The sequence below is a fragment of the Ursus maritimus genome, unplaced genomic scaffold (assembly GCF_017311325.1).
Source record: "Ursus maritimus isolate PB19 unplaced genomic scaffold, ASM1731132v1 scaffold_7, whole genome shotgun sequence".
Classification (NCBI taxonomy): Eukaryota; Metazoa; Chordata; class Mammalia; order Carnivora; family Ursidae; genus Ursus; species Ursus maritimus.
The window spans coordinates 17,742,189-17,762,317 of record NW_024426885.1 but is presented as its reverse complement, the minus strand read 5'-3'; the positions used below and the strand labels follow the sequence as shown (position 1 = coordinate 17,762,317).

Genomic DNA, 20,129 nt, shown 5'->3' with positions numbered 1-20,129 from the left:
AGAATAAAGGGCTTTCTTAGTGTTTGTGAATGTTGCGGATTGCTGATTAGTAATTAAAGTACTGAATGAAGAAAATTAGGCCAAAATTGAATGGGAATGAGAAAGTCTTAATTCTGTGATACAGATGTTAGAAACAGATTGTCCTGAGCAGCCCATTCAACATAGTGACATTCTACATAGCCATGGAGTGTTTGCCTCCCATGTAAAGCTCAAGTCAAATGCCTTAGAGATGGTTTCCTCTCCCCTGCCTTGTGATGTAGCTGTATGGGTATTAATTTAGTGAAATATCCTGTCTGCCAGGTGTGGGAACTAGCTGATTTTATTGTAATACCAGATCATTACTTAATTCATATGCAACAGAGTGCAGCACATGGAAAGCATTATAAATCTATTTACAGTGTGGCTGGTCTGATGATAACATTGTATTAAATTCCCAGGTGAGGCAATTTAAGCAATTGCTTTGCCATGTGCACGCTGTGGAAATTAAATTCTCATATACGCTTTAGTAATAAACCAACTGCATTGTTATGCTTATGCGAGTGGTGGGTTGTAGAATCCTCATTCTGGCTATGTGTACCCTGTTTCACATGTAGAATCATATAGAAGGCTGTACCACAGATCACAGTTCTTAATTAGTTTCAGCTAAGTTAATTCATTTTGTTTGTAGTCTAGCAGTGCCTATCCAGAAACATATTCAGTTCAGTTGGGAAATATTAAGGCTTGGGTCAAGTAGACTGATTGTTTCAAGCCAAATTTCCAGACAGAACTGGGGAAGTATATCTGTTTGAACTTGGCTTTAAGAAAATCAGCCAATCGGTATCCGTATACCAAGTGAAAACTGCTTGGAATCTGAAGTCCTCACTTTCATAATGAAGGACTCACTTTTGTCATCAGTTTAAAATAGCCATCGAAACTTTGTGTGTCTAACTTTTTAGGAATAACAGTCAATTGTTAATTTGCCATATTCTTTCTATAGTTCATATATGGTCTTTAGATTTTTCTGCCCAACTGTGTCTAGTCCATGTAAGTTTAGTGTAAGTTAGAAGGAATAAGCTTTACACAAACACACAACTAAAAGTGAGAAATGCTCTTGTATTTAACTGTGTGTGTGTGCGTGTGGCAAATATTGTCAGTCGAAGCTTTCCACCCTTATGGTACAGACCTGAAATTGCAATAGATTACAAACTGCATAGAGCTTCTGTCTTCTCCAGAAGCCACATATAAAGAACCAGTAGACAGTGGTAACTGACAACTAAGACTAAAAATGTTGACAATTTCTTGATTTGCCTGGTTAGCTTATGTATAGAAGTCATTAACTATTTATAAAATGCATTATGAATTGGGTTCCTTCAAACTGTAGCTGAGTGTGTGACATTTCCAGCTCAAATTCTCATGCTTGCATTTGGCTAAAGTACAGATTTTATACAGTTGATAATAAAGTAAAAATATTTTAGTTAGTTTATCAAGATACAGTCAATGTTTCAGCTTCATTAACTTTGAGTCATCTGAATTAAAATATACATAGTACTTAGTAATGGAGAGTGAGGTTATTAAAAATTCCACAAAAGGTAAAATTATTTATTGATGTTTGGGAGGGAAATTATCAATAAAATAGGCAGTTTGTCATTCAAAGGAATTTGCTTTTTTGGTATTCAGTCAGTTTAGTGATGATCTGGCTAAATTATAGCTGATTACAATCAGCTTACTTAAAATTTCAAACCACAAAAAAATTAGGAGAAAATACCAATGTCAGGCATTTAAATATAACTCTTAATAAAACAAAGTCTTGATTTTTTTAAAAAAAATTGTAAAATGACACTCCAGTGCAAAGAGTTTGATTTTCTGCATCAGCTATATGATTTTCAAGAGGAACTATTTCTGATATTTGAAATGAGTTTTTTTTATTCTTTAAGAGAAGTTAGTTTAATCAGAGAACATTTTATAAAACTCAGCATATCATTTGCTTAAGTACATCCAGAAAGCCATCCAAATGACCAGTTTTTACCATCCCAATAGTAAAGACTGACATTTACAGGACCACCCTTCAGCTCTGGATAAATCCTTAGTTCTCCTCTGTTTCTGAGCATGTGCACTCATAATTGCTGGTTTTCAAAAGCGATGGATTCTCACCAAAACAAGATTAGGTACTTAGGGATACATGTTTGTAATTTTCTTCTTCTTTTGAAGTTTAGTAAATCAAAATAAGAATATAATGTAATTGAACAATCTATGCCAATTTGTTGGTATTTTGGTGAAAGGGGGGAAAACAACAACAATCTCCATATGATATTCTTGCATACTGTGGAATGTTTTAGTCCCCCATAGTGATGAAATGAATAATTAAAAAGGCAGCTCTGATACCACAGCCTGTTTAAAGGTTCTCATTTCCTTTAATGCTGTAAAATACTTTCACTTAGCTAGTTTGAAACTACTGTAGTGGGGATCTCCAAATGGGTAAAAGAAAGGCTTGGCTTGATCTAAATATTGTTGTAAGGCCATGAGGTGTATTGACCTTGCAGTTTAGCACTTTTCAATACAATTCTGTATGAAATCTATAGAAATAATTAATAGTAGCTTCAGTAAATACAGTAAGAGAAGCAGGCTTAATATATGATGTTTGTGGTGGTAAAAAGTCTGGCATGTTCACAACTGAATGAGTTGGTTCACTCCTGAATTGTTAAGACATCTGATATAGATGTCATTACTGACCTCAGGCTAATGACTTAACTTTGCTACTTTGTCCTCTGCAACATTGTTGGTTTTATTTTTCTATTTACAGACTTAACTGCATTTGCTAAGGTACAAGAGATACACTTGGAGCAGAGAAGGGGCTTGGGGTAGAGACTCAGGGCAGAGAAGGGATGCCATCATCTCCTTTCTACTGAAACATTTTGCAGTTTTTGCATCTTTTTCCTGGGTGTATTCAGAGGGTAATAAAATGGGGAGGAAATTTTGTGTGGTAGAATTAGTACAGTTTCTGTTTAACCAAAGTGGTCTTTAGAATTCCATGAGAATGATTGTTTTTCTAAAAAAATAAAATAAAGCGATGTCTAGATTTATTTTTATTTACACTCCAGTCAGCCTTTTTCAACTAGGTTCTGCCAGAGAGTTAAACCCCAGTGCCCTTAGGCTTCTGTTCTGTGTAATGAGCTAAACTTTCTCTTATGTACCATCCTTGATACATCGAGAAAATAGTCACTAAAATAGTTTTCCGTTTTGTGGTTCAGATAAGGAACCCCAATTGAGAAAGGCTGCAACTTTAAAATGATTCAAAATCTATTGGGTTTTCCTGTTAAAATTCCTTTTAAATTCTAGTATGATTTCACATTTAAGATACCACGATCTCTATGTTGCAAAGCAGTGTTACTTACTAGTATAAAAATCTAATTAAACATCTTGTTGACTTCTGCTCAAGGATTATGAATAGTCCTTTTTAAACTACAATAATTTTTCAGATCATAGTTGAACAAGTACGAAGTTTTAAAGCCTAAACTATAGCCTGCAAGTAAGAAAGGATTACTATTTCCCAGCTGCCATTTTTAAATGGTCTCTTTTTGCTTAGTTCAGAAGCAGAAAAGGCAGCAAAGTAGCCTGTAAATCTGCATTTGGATCTGAAAAGGTGATGCTAAAGGAGGATCTGAGGATGGCACTCTAGCTTCACAACTAACTTTCAGAGCCTTTTAGCTTTTCCAGATATGTGTACATTTAGATATTCATAAATTGCTTATAGACACGTCTCTCTGACTTTACAGGCCAAGGTCGATTTCTTATAAAACAAAATTTCACTGGGTGAAATGTTGACTCATAGCCCACTTGCCTTTATTTACTGGGATTGGGAAATTTAATTTGTTTTCACACACACATACATGCACGCATTACTTTTCTTTAGGCCATTTTTTGAGGAGGGCTTGGGGACATTTAAGTTATTGTTTGGAAACGGGATGGACTTTTAAATTCCGTCTCTTTCTGACTAGTAACATCATAACAATGCAGGGAATACAGATGAACTATTTTCCAGGCATTCCAGTGTACAGTTGGAGTCATAATATTATCCTGGAATTAGAGATTTTAAAAGACCTATATTGTAAAGTTCATTTCCTGCCGCAATTTTAAAGACCCCCATATACACTAGTTTTAATTACAATCCGGTGAGTTTTGCCAATAGACAACTTATATAGCTGTATTTCCTTTAGTTTAGTGGCCTTATTTGAATGACTACGTATGGAATAACATACCAGTTCTGATGCACTTGTAAATATTAATGGAGTACTTACACAATGCAGAGTTTTCTTTCATTACTGGCATTTGAAAAACTTCTAATCTACATTAAACTTCTCAAGTTCAAGAACTTTACACAACTTTGCTTTGCAGATCTTAGCAAATAGGTTTCCATTAGGGGGCTCTCGAGGTTTGAGATGATCAGCCTTGATACCAATAATGCTCCGAAGCCTTTACTTTCTAACGTTCATCTCGCTCTCTCCCTTTTTGTTTTGTTTTATAGAAAAGGTCACGGATCGCCTACAGTGACGAAGTACGGAATGAGCTCCTAGGGGATGACGGGAATTCCTCAGAGAACCAGGTAGAATGCTAATCAGGAAGGCCCGGTGGGTGGCTGGAGGGTGAGGGAGGTCACTGGCACACTGGGCTCTCAAGCTGCTCCTTAACGGTATTAGCAGCAACTCATGTGGAAGCGATACTGTTTAATGCAAAGCTGGAGTCTTAATCAACTTCAAAATGTTTCTTGGAGATCTTACATTTAACCCTTTACCTTGTGATCACTGTCTGCTATCTTTTAAAAAAATCTTTTCTTCTCTTTTCTTTATTATTTAGTACTTAAGGAATAACTTGAAACACACTGTTTGCAGACAAAGCCAAGGTCTTCACCTCAAACACATGTAAAAGGAATAAAAAAGTACATAATGCAGCTTTGATAATAATGCAGTATAATTAAATCAACACTTGCAGCAAAACAAATGAAAGTAAGCTTTCAAAATTCAACAGGGCAGCTCAGTCTCCTATTGTGGAGCTTCTTAAAATACATTCACCAAAATGCAAATTGTGAGCACCAGTGTGGAACTTAGACACTCATACAGAGGTCCTGCCTCTGTCAAATAATAATAATAATAATAGGAAAAGTCTTTCTACAGTTTAAGATCTGCATAGGCAAAAAATAAGATACAATTTCTTCTTAAAAGGGCCTTACAACTTGGCTGTCAGTTCTCATTGGATCACACAGCAGTGTCATGAGTCTAATTAATGTCCCACTTCTTTCTTTGAATTAATACTGCAGACTTCATTAATTCTTGTAGATAGTGCATATGAACTTAAAAAAAAATGTTTTAAGAACCTCAGTGTAGAGATGACTTTTAAAATGTCTCAAACAACCCTAGTGACTTACTCTCTTTGACACTTTTAGAGAAAATAACTGATGGGAACTACAGAAGCAAGACCTGAATGTGTTTATTAATATTCCTTTGGCAAGTATTATAAAGGTCTCTACTCTACCTAAATTAAAATGAACATAAATCATTCATTGAGTAAACCAAAATTTTAGTAAGATAGTAAAACATAATATATTGATAGAAATTATAATACACTTGCATAATTATATTTACCATTTCAAAGAGAGTATATTACAGGTCTACATATGCTGAAACGATATTACTATCTACTCTAATGTTAATATTATTAATGGGATGTTGCTTATGTAGTTAGGGCCCCCATCCATCCACCCAAAAAAAGGAGGAGGGAGAAGAATCACTGAGCTATATTTGTTTTTGGAAAGATCTTACCTCATCCACTATTTGGATGTTATCAGCTTGAGTTTAGACATGTAAACACAGTAAGATTTGACTTGGGATTTCAGCTTCCCTGATTAAAATGTGAGAACGGCTAAGGGAAAAAAAAAATAAGGAGCACATCAAACATAAAAGGGTGGTGGGATAAAGGGTTTTACTCATAATAGATTAAATAACATAAGGATGAGAGAAAAAATATTTTCTTTCTATATTAAGTGAGATTTAGATTGCTCATATCTCTTGAATGAATCATAATTTTCATATCTTTACTGGGAAAAAAAAAGCATTCTCTTTTTTACAAAAATGTGAATGCATAGTTCCCATGTCAGTCCTCTAGAAAGCTATAGATCTTTCCTTCATTTGAAACTACTGCTTAATATAGAGGAAATAGAAAGGAAGGGGTGTTCCTGTCTAACTCAGACTCCTTTATTCTAATAGATGTTGTAGTACTCTGACAGGGATCCCCCCCCTTTTTTTTTTAAAGCATGTTCACTTCTCTTAATGGACATTTTATGTGCCTAAAACATTTGCCTCACGTACGTATAAGTATGATTTTTTTAATGCCTAAAGAAAAATATTCTGTAAAAATAGAGTTCGTATTTTCTGAATTTTTCAAATTATATTCCTGTCACTTTAAAGTGATTATACAGAGATTTCCTCTGGACTTGTATAAATCAAACTTACAAATTCTGAATGTGCTTGGAGAACCTGAAGTTTAGTTGTAAGGAGCTGTCACTTCAATAAATAGAATATGAAAAATTATAGTCATGAGACAGTGTAACTGTTAGATTATTAGTTATATGAACTTTTCAGTCCAAAATTTGAATGAAGTTTGAAAGTTCAAAGACACTACACTTAACTTCTTGGATATTTTGTTGCCAACTATAACAAAATTTTTATTACATAATGAAATGATTAAATTTTGTTTTGGGGCTTTTTGTCATAATATAGTAATTTAAATCCCTCAAACTAAAACACATCCCTTAGTCAGGAATGGTCACTTGAGAATAACTCTTTATTCTGCATCAGTATGCATTCAGACTATAGAATCAAAACAGAAGCCCTTTCTTTAAAGGAAGAAAAGATTTTAAGTTAGCTCTTTATATTAATTTTTGTAGCTCAGGGGCTGAGAAAATAGTTGTTTTTTTCTGGGCAGGATTACCTGTAATTTATATAAGAAAATATTTCCTGCCCACAACTAAGTTTATCTTTAAGTTAATTGTTGATAAATTGACTTTCAGAACTTTGTAGCCATGTAATATTTAAGATAAGCTTTTAATATACAGAGAAAACTTGGAGATAAATAAGACAAAAATATATGTTTCACTGAAATTGGGATATATCTCAATTTTTAAAAATTATAGATCAGAAAAGGAAAATAATGAAGAATGATAGCAATGTTGCAAATAGGTAAAATAAACTAACTACTGACTTGTTATTTTCGATGCAACATACACATCCTCCCTATAGTGGCTTCTTTGTAGAGATTTAGACAAATGTGAATGCCATAGCTATTATTTCTCATTCTGGCCATTTATAATGCATTTTTTTAGGCATCTAAAACCTGTTAGACACATAATCTGCCAATTAACTATAAAGTATATTAATTTACTCTTATATAAACATTTCTGACATGTTTAGAAATGTCAAGATTTCAGCAATTAAGAATTTTTCAAGTTCATCTTTAATGTCCCTCATACAGTACACAATTTCATTTAATTCCAAATTAATTGCTTTGTATAAATTCATTTCTGATTCATATCCATTTCACACAATCAAATATGGCTCATCCCTCATTTACAAAGAAGGGACAAAATTACCTACTTTGCACATTCGAGTACTGTTGGGTCATCAGCTTTCCAAGGGCTATTGTCTTAGGCATTATCATTCTATTATTTTAAAATACCATGTTTTCCATTCCATACGGCAAGATTTTAATTCTTTGAGAGAGTTGAGTTTTTTGAAACGTAGTAGCGCTGTATAGAGTGGAAACTTTAATAATTGTTACCTTGATTTAGTTTCATGAAAACCATTCTCAGGAAAGGGAAAAAAAATCTTATAGAAGTAAATCCCCTAATCCCCTTCATAGTGGAGTATGATGATGGGGCACCTAAAATGTGCCAGACTCTCCTTTTGAACCCTAATGGTCTCTCCGTTTCCGTATGCAAAATTATATTGATTAGTGAATAAATGTGAGTAAACGAAATTTTAGTAAATCCTAAATAGAAGGTTCAAATGCATGTCTAAGGAGTAGGATATTCCTAAACGTGCCGAAATTTTTGTGGTAAAGCAATATTTAGCAGATATGATTGCTTAATTTTTTAACGCAAGGTTCTCTTAAGTTCCGATTTGGGCTTGCTGTGCATAAAGTGTGTCAAACTTCAGCTACAGACCAGGGGGTGAAGTCGGTCAATTTAATTCCCCAAGATCTAAAGAAGGTCGGTATCATTTCATATAGCCCTGGCAGAGCAGATCATTACCAGGCACAAATCTGTTCGTTACGTGCTGAGGGTTTATAGCAAAATAAATAGGCTGTCATCATAAGTTCAGAAAATTGTGTGTTCGACCCACGATAATGTGTAAAGGGCGTTTAATAGAGTTCAGCATTTATTCGTTATCTGTATGCGGACAGAGACGGCAGTGGCGTTATCAGCTTTAAAAAAAAAATCGGTAGTTCTGGGGGTCACGTCACACACACACACACACACACACACACACACACACACACAGATGCGCGCGCGCACGAACCCTCACATGCGCTGCAGTGCAGTTTTGATTTTAGCCACAGCAGAAGGCTTAACCACAAGAGATTCCACTGGTTCAAACCAGCGTAAACCAGATTTTTTCAGCCCACAAAGGAACAGATTACCTCTTGTATCAAATTCTGCATTGGGGGAAAGAAAAATCTTTGTTTCAAAAAAAATGTTGATTATCGTAACTCAACATGGTGGCATGGCACATTTTCAAGTCGCCTAGGTTGGAGCTAGTAACTCAATAAAATACGAAATCACGACTTTCAGTGTAGCCTAAGCATTGTTAATTTTCAAAAATAGACCATCTTTTGTTTACTTGAATGATAACTCCCAGCCTCACGAAAAAAAAAAAAAAAGATAAAGATTAAAACCCCTCCCATTACCTAGCTTAGCTACAAATCCGGTGTAGCGCTTGAATGCAGCCATGCAGCACAAACAAGATAGAACAGTTTTTGTTTGGAACCTATTGAAAAAACAAATGGGTAGCATTTTTAAACACTCATTGATTATGGCAGGGTGGCATGCCCCAAATGGTCTCAATTGCGGAGGAGTAGTTTTAAACTTTGGCCCTTTAAGTATCATAGTCAACTGAAGAATGGTGCCCCCAGAAAGAAAAGATAGCTGTGCGATCAATTCCCAGATCGTCTCTTTCTGAGAATTAATGTTTGCCTTTTTCTCCCATGATGTTCAGATAGCAAAGACAAAGATTCCTATATGTGATAAGCCAGGTATGTTAGCTTAAAATTTTACTTCTTCTTGGGGAAGAATGGTAACCCTTCACATGAAACAGGATGCTTGACTCATAGGCACTGATGGTTGCTGAGAAAATATTAATTAAAAATAATTACAACTTCGTGTATATTTTCAAAGAACAATATTAATTCATTTTCACTAAATGCATTGCGAGACATTATGGAGTAGATTCTATACCCTTTCTAGAAAAGGTTCATAACAATTTTGAAATCTCGTTCTTTTGTACTTGAAATACTTTTCATATAACAAATAAAATAACAGAATAAGCTGGAGTGCATACTGCCTTCCTTGAACTGGAAACAAAAACAGCATTAAGCATTGAGAAAGCCGGGCTATAGTAAACATGATACTTTTAGAGAGACTTGTAGTGAGCAATTCATAGCATGTTTTCTCCCAAAGCAATAGTTTAATTTATTGGCCTGTGTATGTCAAGTGTTATAACAGATGTTACAGATATTTAGATGCTTAAAAATTATCAGTCGTAGACCTGAATTGCTGAGGATGCAAATTTCAGACCTAGAATGTGGTTTATAGTCGTTCACAACATAGGTTTCAGTTTCTGTTCATTGCAGAAACCATGGCAGTCATCTCAACTACACAATGATATTTGATTTAGAATACTGTGAAACATATACACACCCCCAGCACACACACACACACATACACACACACAAAGAAAGAGCCAGATATATGGTTATATGCATTTTCTAGTTACTAAATAGTTAAATAACTTGTTTTATCTGTTATATTTAAGGCAAATAAAAAATGTTCTACAGAGGAAAATTGAAACGTTATCACAGGGAATTTACTAACATGCAAGAGTGGTTTTTTTGGTTTGACTTCAGTGAGAACAGACTGCGCAAATGAAATAAGAGAGCTCACAGCTCATGGCTTTGAGATGGCCCGGTTTACAAGATAAAGAAAATTGAATAATGAAGTAAATTCAAAAATTTTTAAAAAAACAAAAACAAATAAACACCTTGTGATTGCAGTAGCCTCTTAAGCAAAACAAATCCTAGAAATTAACTCTGATATACACAGTATGTCTAAGGACAATGAAATATTTTGATACTGTGTCTTAAATATTCTCTCTCCTGGCATGCCTTATTCCCAATTAAAATAATGTTACCTTCAGATACAATCCTAGTACTAGAGTGGGCCCACGTATGATATTAACTAAAATAATTATTTGTTTTAAATATTTATTGGGACAAAAGCATGAACTATTAATCATTTTCATTTGTAGGTAAAATCTGAAATCAGTTGTCAACATTCAAAATAGAGAAACATCCTGAAAACTTGTATATACAAAACCTTTTCAGTGGTACATTCTTAGAAGAGAGGAACAGTAAACTTGTTTTCTTTCTTTATAATATAGACTTCTATGAAGCCGTTCCCCTTTATTTCATGATGGTGTCTTAGATGTACTTTAAAAGAGAATTTCACACTATTCTCTTTGTTTAATGTGACAGTGTGAGAAAGTGATCTTTATTCGTTCAAAAAACTCTGCATGTAGTCTATGTTTAGGTTCTTTTAATGTGTTTGTCTGTGATTTTTAAATGCTAAACATGTAAACAGATAAATTGTCAATGTTAATTCTGTATCCTGTCACACAACTGATCTTTCTTTCCTGCCATTTCTTCCCTTTTTATCTTTTTTTTGTGTGCATTCATGTTGCAGTTGATAAAATTACGTGAAGAGGTGAGTACTTCCTAGCTTGCTTTTTTTTTTTAATTATGCTTTTTCCTATAAAATTGAGTTTCTAAATCTGAAGTAAGATCTTTGGGTTCATTTTTTTCCCAGGAAAATTTACGCATAGCAAAAGTATTGATCATATGGCTAGAAATGTTCTCCACTATCTTTTTAAAAAAACAGGTAAACCCTAATCATGCTTATCACAGTGATCATTGTTGGCTGGCATCTGGAGAAAATTCATATTTTAAAGGCCAAGAAAGGGCAGAAAAATAAAGGAGTATCTTAAAACTTTATCCAAGTGTTATGTAGACTAACTTCATATTTGTTTTATTTGTATTGGTTTTTCAAGGAAGTCAATAAGGTTAAAAAAAATTTTTTTTTTTTTTTTTACATTCCAATTTACCGAAAATTCTTTTTAAATAGACTGTTTTACCTCACCCAAAATTCTTAGGTTCAACACAAGATACCATGTATCTATTTTCCTTTTACGGAAACACACATATGTTATAAATGCTCTACTAGTCTGTGTACACAGATACTTAAGAATAGCTAAAGCTCTCCTCATTGTTAACCACTTTCCTTTTTGTAGGAAATAGCACCCAAGTGGGTTCTCATTTTTCTGAGTTGCTGGCCTGTTTTATAATGCAGGTCCGGACTTTTCTGTGGCCCAGCAAATATTTACAGCAATGTTTATCATTTCATCCCTGTATCAATGAGGGATGCTGAATGATTCTGGTCTTGTTTTTCTTTTGTTTTATTTAATTAGGTCAAAGTTAACAAATACGTTTAGGTATTCCTTTTCAGAGATAAAACAGTTATATGTTTTACTTAGTGAAGTTGAGTTTTGTTACTTTTATTATATTAGTGCATAAAACAATGGCCTGTGTTGCAATTTGAAAGCTGTCTAATTACTTATAAGAGTACCCTGAGTTATTTTTGAGTTTAGATTGACTGCATTGATTGAGATTTTCCTAGAATTTTTTTATTGGTATGTCATCATTCTATGGGTGACATGAATGCTAAATGAGAGGCGTGTAGACAGTGGTTTTCACCAACTCTTTTGACTTAAGATGCTCTAGTAATGTCCTCTCTTAGTAAAAGTAATAATGATCTATAAAAAAAAGGGTGAATATATATAAAACCCTTACCCTCCAACCTTCATGTGTTTTTTTATGGAAACAGATGTATATACTAAATGAATATAATCAATTGCAGTTTTGATGTATGAGATTATTCCCGAGGTGAGTGATACTCAACATTATTTTCCTGCAAGACAGAATATCTGCTTATATGTATTTGCATATGCTCATGCTTAGGTGAAGAATCTGAATTCTCAAATCTTAATGGAACTAACAATAGACTCGAAAACCTCTATGTGAAGAAATTACACAAAGCTCTTCTGAATTTAGTGAATATAGTTAATAAAATACGAGGCCTTATTATCATCAGCATTTTTGACAGATTTATTTTGTTAAGATGAGTTGTGTGGACTTAGAAATCTTAATTCTAAAAGCTGAAAACGTCATGTGCATTTCTTTCAAAATATGTTTTATCATCACTTTTGGCTTAATTCTTTTGTTGTGCCTATAGCAACAGTTTCATCAATACTGGCTCTGAGCTGCATGTTTCCAGAACCATAACCTGGAAAGGAATTGTCCTTGGAAGAATTAGATCATTCAACTAATAAAATAATCGACTCTGGAATATTCTTTTAACAGTCTTTGATATGGATGTAGCATCGATATTTGTAAAATAGATTATGATGATGACAGTGCTTTGGTATATGGTTTGCCCAGAAGAGATTGTTTCTCAGCCAGGATTCTATTAGTAATCACACAGTGAGCGTACCCCAGATTTCCTCCTTGTACCTCTCCTAAGAACACAAGCAGTCATCTACTTCAAAATAGGGTGTTTGGTTGTGTTTGGATACAAAGTATGCCCCATCCCTTCCCTGTGATGCTCTTTCTTGGCTCTGTTCTGGGAACGGGGTGTGCTTGGAGGCAGGTGGTGTGTACAGGGAGTTTAACTGGTTGGTGTTGGCTGTGCTGAGCCCTCCGTCTGAATTCTGCCTCTCCAGCTCTTCACATTGCACAGCTCCTCACGCAAGTTGAGCTCTGTCTGAAGCTCCTGCACAGCCTCACTTACCTGCTTTGAAAGGGCTGAGGAGAGGGTGAGAGAGTGAGTTTGGGATGGAGTGTGGGGGCCAGTTGAAAGCATCAGCTGCCACTGTAGTGTATTTCCTTTCATTTTCAGAGACCAGGGCAATGCACAACTAAGGGAACAATGTAAATAGCACAGCTGTTACAAGAACTTGATTTTAGCTTGACTTAAGTGAAGAGGTTCCAAAATACAAAGTGAGTTCCTGCTGGAAAGCTGCTGGTAAACTGGTGGTCCTCTTGTGTGCAGATTTACTCTGATAAAATTGAACTGTCCTGAAGAAGAGTTACTTCCATTATTTAGGAATGTGCATTTTTTTTAAAGTTCTTTTAGAAATTTTGCTCCGTTAGAGCCATACACTTAATAATCTGTTTTGGCTCTCTTTAATGGAATTCCGAGAATCATTCTACATTTAAATGCTTTGTTTCTTACATTATCTATTATCATATAATTAGACTGTCCATTTCCAGTATTGATCTTTGATTTTTTTTTTTAATCTATAGTAGCTTAGTGTTTTCTTTTAATTTAGGGATTTCATCCAGTTTGAAAATGAACCAGAAATTTTTATTCTGTTATTCTGAATTAAAATTCAGATTTACCTTGAGTCAATCACAAATGTGATATCTTTTTAGAGAATTACCAGTTTGAAATTAAGTCCTTTGTTAGGACTTAATTGTAGAAAACAATATCCGAGAAGAGAAGAATAATCCCTATTCCCAAAACCTGCATGTAGGAAAATATAGGAGGAAGAAAGCTATTTTTGATAAGCGGAGTAAAGTGTTGAATTTTATTTAAAAACAGTCATGTATACCGAACACAGAGAGTTCCCCTTGCTTTTCTTTTTCTCAATTACAGCCTTCAGTGATTTAGCATTTTCATGATATAAGCATTCCTTCCTTCCTCCCTTTTATTTATTTAGATTTTTTTTTTTTTTGCAGAGGGAGGGGCAGCTTTTCTCTTAATTTCTCCACTGTATATTAGACAACTCTATTAATTATTATAGACTGTTGTTGCAGCTTTCCTGACCTTCACATCAGGTCCTATCTCTCTGTTCTAAATGCATTGTTTTAATGATTCTTCCCCCCCACCCCCCGCCCCCCCCAGGCCCTTCCCCCCAAAAAAAATTTTCAAGGAAAGCTTTGATGTGGCTTTAGCTGCCTCCAACGTCTGGCCGCATCTCAGATGTGTCACCTATGCCGGGAGGGAATAAGGAAATCACGTTTTGAATGGTAATGATAACATACTAATCACTTCCTTTCTTTGAAGATGGAAGCGAGATACTCTGTCAGCATCGCTGGCTGCTGGAGCTTGGAGGCACTGGTCTAGGTGTATTAGCTTAAGTGTGCGTGTCAATACAGCTTGCGTCTCCACGATCCGTGGGGGCTCATTAGAGCAAGGGAGATCGTTTCGCTCGACAGCCACTCAGATAATATGTGTGGCACCTCCTTTTTTATTATTATTAGAAAGCGTTTCTTCGATTTTAAATGACATCTGTCAACAACACAAAGTTATAGGAGTTGTGGTTGCATTTTCCCTTTCCATTTGACCAGATACCAAAACTGATTTGAAGGGGAAAAGTACTAATTTATACAAATACATGTATTCATGTACACACACTGAAATACACAGATATACGTAGTCATATATTTCTAAGTATCCAGACACACGTGCATCTGTACACACACACACACGTGCACGCATATATTCTTACTCGTTCACAGCCATGATTAGTTTATAAATCTGTTGGTCAACCTGAATAGATCAAGTGAGTGATCTTTATGGATAAAAAACAAAACAAAAAAACCAGCCTCAGTGTAGAAAAGAAAGTTGGGAAGTTGAGAATTTGGGGAAAATCCTCTCATTTCCCCGTCAAATATAAAAGAGTGCATATAATTATCATCATTTTAGTTCAGTCTAAAACAGTAGGTGTCAAAAGTTCACCTTCAACCTAGTGTCCTGTATTTGGGAACAAACCCTCGTTTTTGTGTACCTATGTGCACGGAGAAACGTGTTTCTCTTGTTCCTTGGTGTTTGCCCCGAGTTGTCTTAAAACTAGATCTACTGTTTAATATTCTGTTCTAGTAGTGAATGTTGTTCTATATGGCATCTTGCCACACATCCAAAATTGGGGGGCATTCTTTTGAAAATAAAGTTCCTGTTTAAAAATTCCTATCTGCAGGAATCAAAGGAACAAATGAGTTTTTTAATGATGGCTTTTATAAAAAATAAATACAAAATAGGGATCATAAATCTATGCCAGTATCTCATACATCTACCCTGCTGAAACAGGAAAGATCCAGTTGGCTCTCATCTTCGTACATTTCTCAGTGTTTGGGAATAAGATTCATGTGGCCATATACAATATGAGTCTGCCTTTTAAAACAAAAAAAGTGGATGGTCCATACACAATTGATTGATTGGAAATCTGCCCATAGGAGATTTGCTAAAAATTATCTGTAATGCGTGTGACTCCCCCCCAGAAATGTTAGGGCATATAAAGGCGTTAATTTTTTTTAAGGCAAAAAAAGAACATTGTAGACGGCCGTCTGATTTTTTTCCCTTTTTCTTTTTCAGAGGGCACATCTGCTCGATAACACAGAGAGGCTGGAAAGGTCATCTCGGAGACTAGAGGCTGGATACCAAATAGCAGTGGAAACCGGTAAGAATTCTGAGAGTGAGCAAATTGTCTTGCTTATGCACAGCAGTCTTCACAACACATGACATTTCAGGGAAACTTCAAAGGAGTAGCAGAGACAGCAGCCCGAGATGTGGTTTACATATTGGGGAGACAATTGGGAGCTTATTTGCGCTTATCTTTTTTCAAGTTAAAAGGCATGACATCTACTGAAAACTGTTCCTGAGGTTTAAAAGTATACAGCTGAAAAGAGATGGAATACTTTGTCTAAATTCTACATTTGTCTTAATATGCAGTTACATGTTGTCAGTTTACCCACCCGCAATGATTGCAGCACACAGCGCAGTCTCCAGTTGTTTGCTCCTTTACATTTATTCACATATGTAAAAATTAACGTTTTAATCAGTATCAATGATGTGAACTAGGGGCAAAGAAGTTAACAATATCCAGCTTACCTTATTTGTCCTGGTGTTGAAAATGATTCCTAATGATTCTATTTAGTTTTGTTTTTTAAAAATCATAATCAGATATGGAAAAAGAAAAGTCATAGTAAGCAAGGCTAATGTTCATGATAATCTTATTAGCGTTAGTTGATACTGTCCAAACTTTTGATTTGAATTAACACTAGTTATTAATTTCAGAAAATACAGCCCTAATTTGACTTCTAAGACTTGTCTACTAAGAATAGACAAGCTTTTTCATTATAAATGTTTCATGCAATGACTGTATATTCTTACACAGTAAATAAATATGTTAACCCCTGCGTAGTCATCAATTTCTTACAATTTAGCTATCTTTTTTGTTTTGTTTTGTGAAGTACAAATCATATAAAATTTATTTTATATAGTTTGGATAGCTCTTGCCCAGTATGTAAGCCACAAAAATATGTGGTTAATAATAATTCCATTGGTATTTTAAATTTAGTGTCATAAAAATGTTTATTTAGGAAGAAAAGGTATAAGGAAAATGATTCCAAATATTTTGTGTGTGTGTGTGTGTGTATGTGTGTGTGTGTGTGTGAATGGCCAGTGTTTTCTCTTGCCCTGAGTTCATGGGTATCCTGTACTGGCTTACCATGTGATGAGTCCTAAGGAATGAATAGGAAGAACACAAATGGAATTGGCATTATAGTAATGGTGAGGAAACTAAAGAAAACCATAACCCCTCCAGATTCTTTAACAATGTGGGCAGCCCTTCTTTTCTGACATTATTAATAGATTGGCTTTCTGCCCTGATTGGAATAAAAGCCAGCTTTCATTTGTTCTTTTTGTCCTTGGGCTCACCTTTAGAAGTGACTGTCCTGTGAAGAATGTCAGTAACAGAAAGAGCCCTGAACATGATGAGGTCAAAGGACAGACTTGGGTTCTAGCTCTTATTTCTGTGACCTTGAGCAAATCACATAACCTCAGAGTTTCAGTTTCTTCTTCAATAAATGGAAATAATACTACCTATCTCAGAATATTCCTAAGAAATGGCACCATATGCTAAAATGTTTTATATATACCATAAAACTATACAAATATAAAAATTATTATTGTAATCATTTGATGAAATACAGGTACTTATCTTTGTCTATTCATAAAAAAAATTCTATTGTGGTTGAAATTTGTATATATTTAAGGAATTTAAAAAAAGTGTTACTTTGACATCCTTGGGGAATGTAGCCCTGTACCAACTGAACAATAAGGGACTTTCTTCAACAAAACATCCCATTAGTGAGTCTCTTACAACATGGGACTGGGTTGGGTAGGGGATATTCTTGCTTTGACACCTGATCACAGACTTGATTTGTCTGATTGGGCTACCTTTTCTCTCTCACTGTATCATTCATGTATTTCCCTCCCAAGCTTAAGGAAGTCATCAAAGAAGATCACAGATACTGCATTGATCAAGAGGATAAGATTGAATGGGATTTGATGGTTATTCCTTTTGAAGTGTGCTAAAATATAACATTCACATCAGCTTATCAATGTAGTCAACATGGAAAATGCCACTTTAAGAACGTCCCAAAAACCAGGCTCCATCCCCTTGGACTTTTTGGTAGAATACAATGGTATTTTATAAAGTTTTGTAAAATTAGATATCTGTTTGTCATATAAGGCTTGGGAAGTTCTTGCAGACTATAAAACCAGGTCTGGGAGGAGGAACAGAGTGGACTTTGTGGAAGTGAAGACAGATATGGTACAGCCTTTGCCTAGACGGGAGTCATCACATTTTCTTAGATAAGTTTGAAAGTGGAGTGAAAAATGAGAAGGTGGCACAAAGCCTTTGTCCTGTTCTTGCTTCTTACTAAAATAATATGGGGAAAATGTCACTGTGACAGGCGCCATGTTGTTTCTGCATTTCCTGCTTCCCTGCTAGCCCTCAGCCTGGTCACACCTGGTCAGCAACAGCCCTGTGTTTTGATTGTGATGTAAACTTGTGAGGCTAATCATTTTGTTATAGCGTTAGTAGAAGAACAAAGTCTTTCAAAAAGAAAAACTTATTGGTTTCTTTTTCTTAAAGACTATGAAATGCAAGGAGGATAAGAAGTAGAAAAGCTAGTAAGACTTGAAACAGCAGAAAAGAGGGAAATGGTGTATGAATATTGGTCTAATGGTTCTTAGACCACAACAGCAGTTTCTGCTAGGCAACAGCAAAATAAGAAAAAAATTACAAAGTAGTAACTTTCTCATAAGGCAGATTGTATTAATTTAAGGACTATACTTTTTCTAAGATGATGTTTTTCCTATTTGGGGGTGATAAAAGACAAGATAGTTTTATGATGTGATATAAATAGTAGGTAGAAGTTATATATATATTTTTTTCTCTACCTGGAAAAATAACAAAATTGAAAACCCTATTTGGGTTCTCTGAAATGTTTTTTGAAACTTTACTTGTCTATAAAATCTAGGAAATATTGTATGATGGACTGAATTAGAGAAAGAGAGAGCAACTCCATTATTTGGCCTGGTAATTAATCAGCTGTGTGACTTTGAGAAATCACTTAATCTCTCTGTGTATGTTTTGTTTGTTTGCAAAATAGAAACCTGACACCCACATTCTATGTATCTCATAAGGCTGTCATAAAGTAAAATAAGGTCATATATATTCAAGTTCTTAGAAAGTACAGAGGGCTCTATAAAAGTCATTATTTTTGGGTTATTGTTAGCAAAAGTGGTCATCTTTCAAAATTACTGGCAAGAAATTTCAACAAAAATCTGTAAACTTTTCTGTTCATTAATTTGATAACTATTATTGCCAAATATCATAAAATAAAGTTTATTATATGTAATCAATTATATGTAAATAGAATAGAAAGCATATTAGTTTAACCACTAACGTCTTCCTAGCAAATAATGAAATTTATCTTCTAAAGTTCTTGAAACATTTTTTTATGTTTTAAAAAGTTATTTTGTCCAGTTGGCAGTTGTCTCTTTAAGAACAGCTACTCAGCAGAGGGACACATGTCCAAAATGCATTTGGTCTGAGAAAAAGTACATAATTATTTCTGAGTGCCATTTACACCTTGACATGTATTGAGTTTAATACCAATCAAATTTTCTTTCTTAGATCCTTTTTGAGAAAATTGATAAGATTACCAGTTAATCGAACAGCTCTATCTAGAAAAGAAGAGACAGAGGGAAGAGTGTATGACATTAAACTAAAGAGCTGATGGTAGGACATTTTAGTCTAAGACTGACATCAAGAGAGATAATTATCAGACCCACAAACTTCCTTGAGAGTGACCATCAAAGACCAGATACTTTTGTGGTTGTATGAGCCACTGGCTTGACCCAGTTTGGCATTTCCTGTAAGTTCTTGTCCTAAAATCTGTGAATAAAAAGTGTCTCTTCCTTTTTTTCATTTACTACTAATAATCAGGTCTGACTCTTAGCTGTGGAGATAACAATTTTGTTTGAGGTCAGGGACTTTATACCTAAAACTCTGGGTCATCTGCCCTTTATTCTGAAATTATGACTTTTCTTTTTCCTCTGAAGCAAATTGTCCCAGAATTACAACAGGCACAAAACTAATGGAAACTATGTGATTAATCAACAAAATAGGTTGAAAGAGAAATTATACAAGTGCAAAAATACAAGTCTCACTCTCTCCTTTCAGTAGGTAAGCAGATAGTTTAAGATAGTCAGCTATCCCACCCTGTACCTTAGGTACAGGGCACCTGCTAGTACATCTCTGGAACCATGAGAGTGTTTGTCTACAGTTAGTAACCTCCCGTCTTTGAAGAGTTGTGTGTACCAGTTATTAACGTTGCTCCTGCCATCCCTGGGTATCCAAGCTTTATGAGTCAGCACTCCTTCCCTCAGGAACCACTTCAAGCCACCGAGCTCTGATGTT

General features: G+C 34.9%; 1 protein-coding gene across 15 annotated transcripts in view; it reads left to right on the top strand.

Annotated features, from left to right (window-relative positions):
* The window catches only part of VTI1A (vesicle transport through interaction with t-SNAREs 1A), a 348,230-nt gene that overhangs the window by 71,040 nt on the left and 257,061 nt on the right, over positions 1–20,129 (top strand). For all 15 annotated transcript variants that reach the window (XR_005833144.1, XM_040623957.1, XM_040623958.1 and 12 more), the window contains exons 4-5: positions 4,502–4,579; positions 15,731–15,815. Coding sequence is in view for 14 of the 15 variants with exons in the window: in XM_040623957.1 (XP_040479891.1) it covers positions 4,502–4,579; positions 15,731–15,815 (163 nt within the window). In the remaining variant the exon portion in view is untranslated. The remainder of the gene's footprint in view (positions 1–4,501; positions 4,580–15,730; positions 15,816–20,129) is intronic.